General features: G+C 45.4%; 1 protein-coding gene across 1 annotated transcript; it reads right to left on the bottom strand.

Moving 5' to 3' along the window:
* Window positions 1-629: 629 nt before the first annotated feature.
* On the bottom strand, window positions 630-4864 carry TENT5A (terminal nucleotidyltransferase 5A). Its single transcript, XM_070954349.1, has 2 exons — window positions 4379-4864; window positions 630-3004 (listed from the first exon to the last, which is right to left on the bottom strand). The coding sequence occupies exons 1-2, from the start codon at window positions 4862-4864 to the stop codon at window positions 2225-2227; spliced, it is 1266 nt and encodes a 421-aa protein (XP_070810450.1). The 3' UTR covers window positions 630-2224.
* Window positions 4865-11398: the final 6534 nt, after the last annotated feature.

Genomic DNA, 11398 nt, shown 5'->3' with positions numbered 1-11398 from the left:
CGGGAAAATCTTTCGTAACTTAAAAGCTAGTAGAGGAAATAAGTTTGTGAATAGTTTTACGGGGGCCAAGGACAGATTGTCTGATTAGCAATTTACTAATCCTTACGTTATAAATATTTCATCTTGTTTTATCATTGCTAGGGATGTATCTAAATAATATTTGATTCTACAAATGTTGGTGGCCTTCCTCCATCAGTACTAGAAATGTCAGATCATTAAAAATGGGGGAAAGCAGACAAGCCAGGCTCCAACACAATTCATAAAGCATCCGAGCCTTAAATCCAAATGTAAGTTCCTTCATTAATTAACTTAAAAGATCTCTTAACTCTGTATTTGATCGTTACAGTCAGATTTCATTTCCTTTTAAAAACCAGTGGCTGGAGGAAAAAGAAAAACAAACAGTCAGGACTCTTCTGCAAGATAATCAACGCAAAGGGGATGGAAGAACATGCAGTAAGTTGATTCTTTGAGAAAGCAAAAACGATTCCTTTTAAATAAGACACAATATTAAGCTGCAAAATAGAGTGTGGCAATCAAATCGAAGATGTTTGATAGTGTATGTATGTGTGGAAAGACACATACATGCACACAAACGTGCAACACAAAGGATTCATTTCACATTTGCTAAGTTATAGTGGTCGTGGAATGCATAGTGCATTCTGCTTTTCAAAAGAAATATTAATCATAACTATTTAAATTACCAAGTAAAACAGTATCTGGCGATTAGGGGAGCCACCTGTTTGAGCCACATTCCAGTTGGTGTCTTGCTCCACCACAGAAATATGTAGGAATTTCTAAGCTGAACATTAAAACCACATTATATTAAGATACAATAATTCAGAGTTAAGAGGTTTTGTCCAATTATGAAACCCCATGGCTCACAAATAGGCCAATTAATTACTTTTATCGTTGGATTCCTATTTTATATAGGACTAATTTGTGTATCTAGATTTTTCAGGTATAGGAATCTCTGCAAAGTGCCTCACAATGATTATATCCTGTTGCAGACTGGAACACACACACTATAGCTCATTTAAAACATTCCTTAACATTTGCTACATTTCCCTACCATGTTTAAAACATGTGAATATATACATGTAACATGTTACACACACGCACGAAACAATAAACATACACATACATTGTGTACCAAAGATTGTAGAACACCAACAATATAACCTTTATATAGGTATTTGCAAGGAAAACAAATAGGAATATCCTCCACCATTTATTCACAAGCTTATTTTTTTTTAAAGTTTCTTGTGTCCCTGATTAAAAAAAAACAAAATGCAAGATTAAACCACAAAACTATATATTTTTTTCTCACTTCAAATTCTCTGAAAACATCAGGCACTTTTGTTTAAAATTTTTGTATACAAATATATATATTTATATTTCATAATCTACCATATCCCGTCCTTACTAGGAGAATTTATCTTTGGTCCTAAAGCATATGAAGCTTTCTGCAGCTGGTTTTCTTGCTTTCCACATTTTTTTAAAAAATGTGAAGCATGCACACAGCTGGAAATAATGAAATTTGCCATAATCCTTCCCACCCCCACCCTTCTTTCAGCCTCCATCTCTCCTTTTCTTTTTTTGAGCAAGCAATTTCTCTTAAAGCATTCTATTCAAGCAAGCTATACATTCTGTGGCAAACCTTGCTGGGCAGCATAATTAATGCATGCTCCAAAGAGAGAATTCCAAATTACACCTTATTCCAACGTATCTGTATATTTTTGCATCTAACTTTTAATTCCTGAAAGCATATTTAGCTTTTTGTTTGTTTGTTTGTTTCTCTTTCTTCTTCTTCTTAGGTTCCTTTTTCATTTCAATGTTCAGATTCCATTTTTTAAAATAATAATAATAATAATAATCAAGGCGGCCTTCCCAACTTTTGCTCTGCCATAGCTATGGGAGAGCAAGCATTGCCAACCCATATTGTCATCAACCATTTCTCCTAGGTTTATTTCAAGGCGATCTAGTTGCTCTTCAAGACAGGTTGCATACCTTGGGGTGGAATCCAATAGCTTTTGGTTCTTTTCTAACTCATTTAACACAAGAGAGAAGAACCAGAAGAACTTTCCTCCAGCAAAAAAATAAAATAAAAGGTAGAGCAAACCATGTTGCACTTCCTACTTTTAAAAGAGGAGAGCCATCCTCCCCTTTTATTTGCTTCCCCAAGTCTCTTAAAACCGGTTAGTTCCCCCAAGTCTATAAAAACCGGTTAGTTACAGGGCAACCAAGTAGAATAAGTGTGCTGCTGACGGGGGAACATGGGCTGAACCTGAGCAATATAGTAATTGCTGAAGTTAGCATCAGCTACGTAAGGGGCTGGCTGGTAGTAGCAAGTAACATTGGCTACGTTGGGGATGATATTTTGCTCAGCCAGCACCCGGATGGCCAGCATGGTGATAAGATTTAACGTCTGTCGCCTCTCGTGTCCCATCAGGCACACTGTGCTCTCATTCACCACCCCATGAAGGGTCATGAGATAGTCATACTTGCGGTCCTCGAGTCCCACAAAGTGGTTCTGCAAGTAGGACTCCAGCTTCCGCTGCTGTTCTCCAATGTCTGAGAAATCAATAAAAAACCTTGAGCACATATATCTCTGGAGGGACTTAATTTCAGATTCGGAGGCAGCCCTGAATCCTCTCACTAGGAGGTTGCAGTATTTAAGGAGGCCACCTCCCCTGATCTCTTCTGGATTTCTAGTTGCGATCGTCTTGTTACAAAGGTGATCAAAGGCTTCTTGGAAATCCCCATAGACGCTCTCCCCAATTATAGTCGGGTGAAAAGTTTCAGTCATTGGATTTTCAGAACATTCATAAAAAAGAAGGAGAGAGTCCAGCTTGATCTGAAAAGAATCTACGCTGAACTCAAACTGCCTCCTCAGAGAGTCCACAAATTTCAGCTCCACATTTTTGCCACTGTTGTTGGATAATGAGATGAGGCTCCATCGGTCTGAATCGTTGCAGACTTTCACCATTTTCTGTACGTAGGCTTCCTGCAATTTGAAACAAATAACCCCCACCACCAAAAAAAAAAAAAAAAAAAGGAGAAGAAAAAGTCAGGAAACCAGTAGCAGCACTTCCTCTTTAGAGCTTTCATTTGCATTTGATCCCAACTTTACCCTGTCATCCCCAGAGCTCAGGCATAAGGAAGAGACTAAGTGGACAGACTTAGTATGTGCTCTGCAGACAGGCAGTGGTTAAAGACCAGTGAGGGGATGGAGGGGGGGAACTCATGCTATGATAAATGCACAAAAGGGATGTTCTGTGTAAGGGTTTTATTTGGTCTTTTCCTTCAGAGATGTAATAAAAATGCATACAAAGTAACAGCAGTAGAATTACTTTAGAAAATGGCAATTTAATTATGGTAAAAATTAAGGGGATAACACACTAGTTCTCATTTTTTTTACATCTTTAAAATATTAAAAAAAAATTGTTTTACCTTTTGGAGACACTGGAAAATTTCTAAAAAAAATTTAAGCTTATGCGCTGCCCTCCAAACCGAGATAATTCCTGCAGAGTAATAACTTAAATGTTTTTGGATGGTTCCCAACTTCTTATAAAAGGCCATTTGGCTTCAGTGAACTTCTTGAGTGTTGCAAAAAATAATTAAGCTTAATGTAGTGCCAGTGAGGGAGTACTTCTTCCAAGAATAGGAATAGGAATAGGAATAGGAATAGGAATAGGAATAGGAATAGAATAGAATAGAATAGAATAGAATAGAATAGAATAGAATAGAATAGAATAGAATAGAATAGAATAGGCTTTATTGGCCAAGTGTGATTGGACACACAAGGAATTTGTCTCCGGGGTATAAGCTCACAATGTACATACAAGCAACAAGTGATGAATCATGGTAAGAGACTAGGCTCTCAAAATCCTTAATCCGAAGCCTAGTATTTCTGCAGCCCTTGGGCAGAATGGGTTTAGCCTCTCTATTCCATCTGAAGGGCAGGGAAACGGAGGAGCACTGTTTCCCTCTAGCGGGGCCCATCCACAACTCAAGGAAGCAAACAAATAACTGTAATTAAAACCATTTAGCCCACAGAAAAACCAGGAGCCTCTAAACAAGCTCAAATACTTTGGTTTAATTCAGCTATAGATCAGGGCTATAATTAAAGCGTAAGGGATCTTCTTGCTCTTCCAAAGCAAAGGAGAATTAATAGTTGCGAGGAAGCCAATTAAAAGATGGTGCTGGCAATAAGCATAGAGGGAGAGACAGAGGGAATGGATGTGTCTAATCCTCAGGGAGCTGTCATCGGCATTTTCCAAATGCAAACTTGGTGTGTGCCTCTTTTATTCTAGACTGGCCCTTGGTCTGTCTAAAGCAGCCACCTGCTGGGACGGAGAGCGCATTCCATTTAATTTACCTTCAGGGTGAGCGGCGTGATCTTCTCCTTGTTAACCCCGTCCGGCAAGAAATCCAAGAGGCAATCCAGGACCACGTCTTTGACTCTCTGGAACTCCGTCTCGCCTTTCAAATCGGCGCAGAAGATGAGGTCCAAGTCCTTGTAGCCCAGGCCGCTATCCTGGTGCAAGATGTGGCTGGCCGCCGAGCCGTTGAGCCGGACATCGCGGACGCCGATGCCTTGCTCCTCCAGGCGGCTCCTCACCACCTTCACGATCTGTCGCGGCTGCATTTCCAGAGTGGGGAAGTTCCCCCGGCCGTGAATCGGGATGGTTTCACTCAGGATACGATCCAAGCGCTGCACTTGCTCCCAAGTCAGCACATTGCAGCGGCTGTTCTCGCAACTGTCCCTGCAGGGCTCCGGAGGGACCTCGTTCGAGCTGGTGGTGGTGGTGGCGGTGCTGCTGCTGCCGCCGCTGCTGCTAAGCCCGTTTTCGTCGTCTGCCATGGTCCAGCTTAATTTATAGGATGGCGTGGAGACGATGTGCGCGTGGAGGGGAGTTCAAACGACGCAGGCAGAACTAATGGACAAAAGGCACTGTTTTCCTTTTCAAGGCGTCTTCTTCCTTCGCTCCTAGCGGGTGAGGCGGGGAGGGGGGTGGATAGGAGGGAGGGAGGGTGAAAGAAATGCAAAAGCAAACTGAATTATAGCTGCGATCCTCAAGCCTGGAGGATCGCAGTCGCTTTTCTCCGCCCCCTCCTATTCACCGAGCTCCCCCGAGTTTTCAAAGCACACGAAGCGAAGCCCCCGCCGCCTCCGCCACCCCCAGGTTGACCAGGGGCACAAATATTTTAATCATTCCTCCCTCCCCAACTCATCCCCCGGGCTTTCTCTGGACCACCTGCCAGTAGTGTATGTGTATGTGTGTACGTGACCGAGCCGCCTCGCTAAGGGACGGCGTGGAAGAAGCACTAGCAAGAAAGAAGGGAGAGAGAGAGGAAGGGAGGGAGAGACAAACAGAGAGACGAATGTCCACCTACGCGCAGTTGTGGAGGAGCAGCCCGGTTTGGAGTTATTTATGGAGTCATGTCCCGTGGCTCGCGGTGTATCCGCCAGCCAGCCCGATTCGCTCTTCTCCAGAGAGCTGCTCCCGATCGCCCTTCCGCCTCTAGGCTATTTGCTAGTTCTGTTCGGAAAATCGTTCCCAAGTACTTTTTTATATGGGCTTTTTTTTTTCCTGGCTCTTCCGGGGCCCGAATCACTCTCCGCTCGCCACGCCCCTCTCATCTGCATATGGACGCTTCTTCTCTCGCTTTGCGACACGCCCCTTTCTCTGCTTAAACAGCTGCTTTTCGCAGAGCTTTTCCTAAAGTTCTTTCCTCTGCGCCTCTCTCTCCACGCCCCCCCCCCCTCAATAAAAGCTATCCCCAGTGCAAGGGGAGGAAAGGTGAAAGTCCGAATATGGGGGATTCTGCTGGAACTTCCTGGAAGCAGCTGTTCGGAAAATCTGCCAGCGATGGGGGGGGGTTCGGGGGGAGCTCTTAAAGAGGGCCCGATCTTTAATCGTCAACCAGGGATCCTCGAACAAGGATGGTCCTCAGAGCCAGCAGCCAAAGCCTGCGAACATTCTTGGGCTCTCCCTGCGGAGAGCGAGCGTTGCAATAGCGCGGAGCTGTACAACGAACAGCCAGTCTCGCGGGGGTGGAGGAATGATACTCGTCCCTTCTTGAAAGCCCTTCTGAACCTGAATTATGCGGGAATTGCTAAAGTTAGCATCTGCATCTGGGATCGGAGCAGCAAGGGAATATTGGCTAGCGGTTGGGTACGGGAACGGCTGTCTCTTCCCATGCAAACACCCCCTCCTATTTATTTATTTATTTAATTATTTACTTCTCACATTTATTCCTCCACCCGTCTCGCGGTAGCGATACCTTGACTCAGAGCGACTGACAAGTAATGTCAGGGAAAGAATCAAGAGGCTAAACCACACGGTGGGGCATTTTTTTTTTTCCAGGTAGAAACCATGAGGAAAATTCTCAGGGAAGTTCGTAGGAAAAAGGGAACTGGGGAAAAAAAGTGGGGGAGGGAGACACCAAGCTCTCGGTCGTTGCGCACTTGCTACTTTGCGCTGTACTGTCGGGAACATTTGAGAAAAACTCAGATCTACCGACATCAGCTAACAAATAGGTAACACAAGAATGGGGAAGAGGGATTGCTCAGCACCCCTCTAGGCACAGCTCTCTCCCCTCCCCCCTCCCCCCCTGTTCTCAACACAACTGAAGCAAGGGACATCTTGGGCCAGAATACTCAAGGAATGTATAAGGTCTCTGATTTATGATAGATGCGAATAATCCCGGCCATCCAACTCCAGATCATATTCCGGTGGACTCTCTGATGGTTAACTGGCAAGAAAGGGACGGGGGTGGGGTGGTATGCAAGGCGTTTTAGGACAGGCCTCTAGCAACGCAGGGAATAATTAGATCGTAATCCTGACGACAGAAATGTCTGCTATGGAGCTAAGCATAAAAAAACAATTGGAGGGAAGTTGGCTGAAATGTTTCGATTACTTATTTCTTTTAAAAAGAGTTGCTGCAGAGCAATGTACTAATATAAATAATTGGGGTACTATTTACTGGGCCGACCTTTCAGTCGGTCGGTCAGTAAAAAAGTCTGTTAGTCAAACCGCTGGCGCATCTTCTCACAGAGAAAAGATAACCCCCGTTTAAAAACAGTCGCTTCGGCCGCTTTCTCGCCCTCCGCATTTATTCTCCGAAAGGTAACATTCCTACCCACCCCGATTTAACAAGTTAGTAGGCAGGGCTGAGCGCCAAAGAAGCAAACGAGGCGAAGAAGTAAGGGACCCCCACCGTATTCAAGTAGGTCACGCAGTTTAAAAAGCGTTTGCACAATGCAAATAAACGGCGCAGAATATAGAACATTAGGCAAAAGTTGTCTACTTTAACAGCAACGGTTACCTTTTATTAAAGGATTTTTATTATTTTTTTTCAAAAGTCATAATTAATCTAATTTATTAAACATTAAGTTTACTAAAAAAAAAGTTCACAACTGACTAATACATGCACGGGGGGTGGGGGTGGGGAGTCTGGGGAGAAAATAAAATACAGATAACTCACTTTTTTCCCCGCTATGTCAAATCTCCAGTACGCAATCATGCAATGGCCTGAGTATTAAAAGAGTTAAAGCGCGGTAATCGAAGGATTCTACCTGCGCAAATCCAAATCCTCTTTCAATGTTGCTACGCAGGACTTGAAAGGCATGGCAAGAGAGCAAGGTACGTGGCCGAGGTGCCGTGCACAGATGCAAAGGTGTCCGTCACGCTTCCTAAGAAAAGATGAAGGAGATCAGGCCGATAAAAAGAGAGGGGGAGGCCAACCCCCCATTGGAAGAGCAGTAATAGGAGGGGGGGTGCAACGTCACGGGCCCTGACGTTCCAGCAACAGCTGTAGGGCGATTCCAAAGACCTGTGATGTGAGAAGAGCTTCGCCAATCACCGCCGCCTTGGCTGCGATCCTTTATTTTCCTGCCTTCAGGCTCCCGGAGCGTCGAGCCAATTGGAAAGCTGGCTCGGACGAACGTAGCCTGCCAGATCCGTGTGAATGAGCTGTGCGCGCGGAGGTGGGGGGAGAGAGAGAAACAGCCCGCCCACGCGCCCACAAACGAAGGGTGCTGCTTTAGCGAAGCTGAAAGCTTCCGCGGTTGGAGCCTTCCGAGGCGGGGATCAAGGAACGATAGGAAGGCCTTTTCGGGTGCGTCCTTTTCCCGAGAGTCCCGAATTTTTGGATTTTGGAGGGAGGGGGGGCGGAGAACCGCGGTCGGCCAGGCAGACCGATCCGTCCTTCGAAAGCAGGGGGTGTGACTGGTTTTTTTCGCCGTAGGGCGCAATGGCGCGCCGCCGGATAAAAGAGACGCTGCCTGAGGCGTCTCAGTAGATTCAGGACTTGATGGGCCAGGTGCTCTTGGCAGCTTAGGAACTGCAGGGATTGTGAAATAAATAATATAAATAATACATATTGATCTTTGACGGGGGTTCAAAACTTGTCTTGGCCCCCTGCGCAGCCGTAAAACGAGTCTTGGGAGGGGGGGGTGTTGACGGCAGAATTGTTGCTCACTGGGCAAAGATCTGCAGGCTCCCAATCGCCTTCCGGTGGGCTTTCACGCATTCCTGAACTCAAGCTTCAGCACAGAAGTAATGTCGGTTTGTTTTCCGACTCGTGTTATGTGCCATACACGGAGAAAAGGAAAGCGGTGGTTCAGCCAAGCGGCCGCGTCTGTTGCCCACATCGTGTTAAACCGCGGTTGCTTAATCACATAGCTATTCAGGCGATAAGCAATGGAGTAAAAGCTGTCCAAATATGGGTTTTCTTTGGTAAAAAAAAAAAAAATTACAAATAACACGAATGGCGTTTCAGTTGTTTTTACTACTTGGAACCGGAGGCACGCAGCACCGGCCTGAACATCCTTCGGGCGTCTCAGCCACACGGATTGCTCTCTCTCTCTCTCTCTTTTTTTTTTTTTTTTTGCAATATTCTGCTTCCTCATGCCTGCTGACCCCCAGTAGGCTGGCCAGCCCAGCCCAGAAGGGGAGTTTGCCCCCCTTTCCCTCCCCCACGTTACATAAAAGCAAAGGCTTGTGCGCTCCACGTCATCCCGCCTTAAGTTTTCACTAGCAATTCTGTAAAAAAAAAATTATTATTTTAATATAGGTTATCCAGAAGTTCTGGTACATTGACATGGAATTGGGGGGGGGGGATCGACAACGTCCTGCTGCGTGTGTTCAACTACCCGCGCTTTCCAAGGTAAAAAGAGCCCGTTTCCTCCTTAAGTCACTGCCTTGAAAGTGTCGTAGGCAATCGGGCATCTTCGGCAACGGCCGCCACACTCTGGGCTCCCCCTCGCCCCAACGGGGATTAGGAACTCCGGCTTGTGGGTGGGGGGAGGGGAAGAGTCCTTTTCCGGCAGTTCCCGCTTCCTTCCTTTCCCCCACTCCCGCCATTGGAAATGATTTACTTCTTGCAAGAGGCAGACTCGGGCTAGCGGCTTTAAATGTAAGAGAGGACTGCCTCAGGCAGGGCTAGTGGTTTCTAACAGCCCCTTTCCAAGCTAAGGGAATTTCTCCCAGAGAAGTCGAGCTCTAGCCTGCTGCAGTACAACCGAGGATCTGCCAACCCTCAAAGACGGGTTGAAATTGCCGGATCCCTCAACTTCGTCTCCCGATCCCGATTGCCAAAAGGAAAATGGTTCGTGCGCCCCTATCGGCAATACCGGGCGCAGGAGAGTGGCACGCGCTGCACTCGTTCTGCCCTATTGATTGGCTCCTGCGCTGCTTAGGTACAGGTTATGTGGCAATGCTGACCTCTGCCGGCGAAGAGGCCAATTGCAACTTAGGCTCGGCCTTCGCCTGCCGGTGGCTGGGGGGCTGGGCGGGGGCGATGTTCACCCCTCAGCTTGGCCTCCTTAAGTTTCAAGGCTGATTTTTACCGCTCAGAAAGCACCCGAGGGACACCGAATCTTTGACAAACAATTATGCCCTTCCCCGATGTTATCTTTTGTTTTTCAACTCATCTAAATGAAGAAAAACTTCTTCAGAAAAGACAACCTATGGGGCAGGGTTGGGTTCTAAATTTTTTTACTACCGGTTCTGTGGGCGTGGCTTATTTTGTGGGCGTGGCTTGATGGTCATGTGACAATTCTTTAGAATTTAGCAGAGGTACTGCCAGGCTTTTAACTGCTTGCAGAGCTGTACCGGTCTACCCATTTATTTTTGCAGGCACTGGTCTACCCATTTATTTTTGCAGGCACCGGTCTACTCATTTGTTTTTGGAGGCACAGGACTAACACCAAACTGCCTTTTACCACTGATCAGCTGTAGGGCATCCCTTTGAAGCCCCAAGGCAAGAGTTTAAACAGTTTTTCTCCTTATAGCCCATCAGCTGGGGCTCAGGAGGCAGCAATAGATTGGGGGTGAGGCCAAATAAAAGGTAAGAATAACGGGGGAGGGTGCGGGGCGGGGGGGCAGAACCGGTTCGATGATGTCATATCGTCACCGCTTCCAGCTTGGCGGAACCGGAAGGAACCCACCACTGCTATGGGGAAATCCAAAGGTGCTTTTTCAAGACTTCAAGACGTTTCCCCTGAAGAAGCTTCTTGGATGAGAAGCGAAATGTCTTCAAAAAAAAAAAAAAACCCAGAAAGTCCAGTTGCCTCCTGAAAAAGCACCTTTGGGACAAACAACCATCACCTGGACTACTGAAAATCTCCCTAAACCTATGGAGAAAAAAATACAGAGCACTCTATCAAAAAAAAAAAAAAGAGTTACATTTCATTACGATGCTCTGAATTTTGTCACAGCAAGTCCATTTCATTAATCAAAAATGGAAATTACAGTTTACCCGAGAATAACCAATCTTACAGGTAAATGGGGTAGCTGAGAAAAATGATTAAAATCTATAAAAAGGCCTTAGGATTTTCTTTGAAGACCCTTCAAAACCACCGCCAGTCCATAGATCAGTCTGTTATCTACAGAACTGTGGAATCACATATTAATTTCTTCATGTCACTGTGGTATAAAACCAGAGATCAGTTGGCTTTGGGTCGCCACATTATCATCACACTGCTTCAAAGGAGGTGTGTTCTCATGGAATACAGATGAAAGTTTCTCAAATCCACTTTTATGTTGCCTCTCACTTCTCTATTGTAAAGATAAGAAATGATCATGTCATGCATTTAAAGTATCACCACAGTCTATAAATAATTAAGTTTATATTGTTCTGGAGCTGTTTTGTTACCAAAACATTTATCCAAGAGTGTGGGGAAATTGTGGTCTTTGGTTACTGAATTGAAGCTCCATGCAGTCACGCCATGGCCAATGCTAAAAGCTGTAGTTCAGCAACATCTGCACAACCACAGGTTCCCCTTCCTTGACAAAGGCACAGCTCCTCACTCATCCTCCTCAGAAACATTTACATAGAAACTTTCAATTCCCCCATTAAGTCACAAATTACAATAATATTCATATATTCA

The sequence above is a fragment of the Pituophis catenifer genome, unplaced genomic scaffold (genome assembly GCF_029215685.1).
Source record: "Pituophis catenifer annectens isolate HBS135680 unplaced genomic scaffold, rPitCat1.0.hap2 SCAF_1, whole genome shotgun sequence".
Classification (NCBI taxonomy): domain Eukaryota; kingdom Metazoa; phylum Chordata; class Lepidosauria; order Squamata; family Colubridae; genus Pituophis; species Pituophis catenifer.
Note: the sequence above shows the minus strand (reverse complement) of the source record. Positions and strands in the feature narration are given on the sequence as shown.

Excerpts from the sequence above, each read along its gene's own strand:
- TENT5A (XM_070954349.1), bottom strand. The coding sequence starts at position 4,864 with ATGGCAGACGACGAAAACGGGCTTAGCAGCAGCGGCGGCAGCAGCAGC. Across the intron at positions 3,005-4,378 it reads TCACGCCGCTCACCCTGAAG|GAAGCCTACGTACAGAAAAT; the intron begins GTAAATTAAATG and ends TTCAAATTGCAG.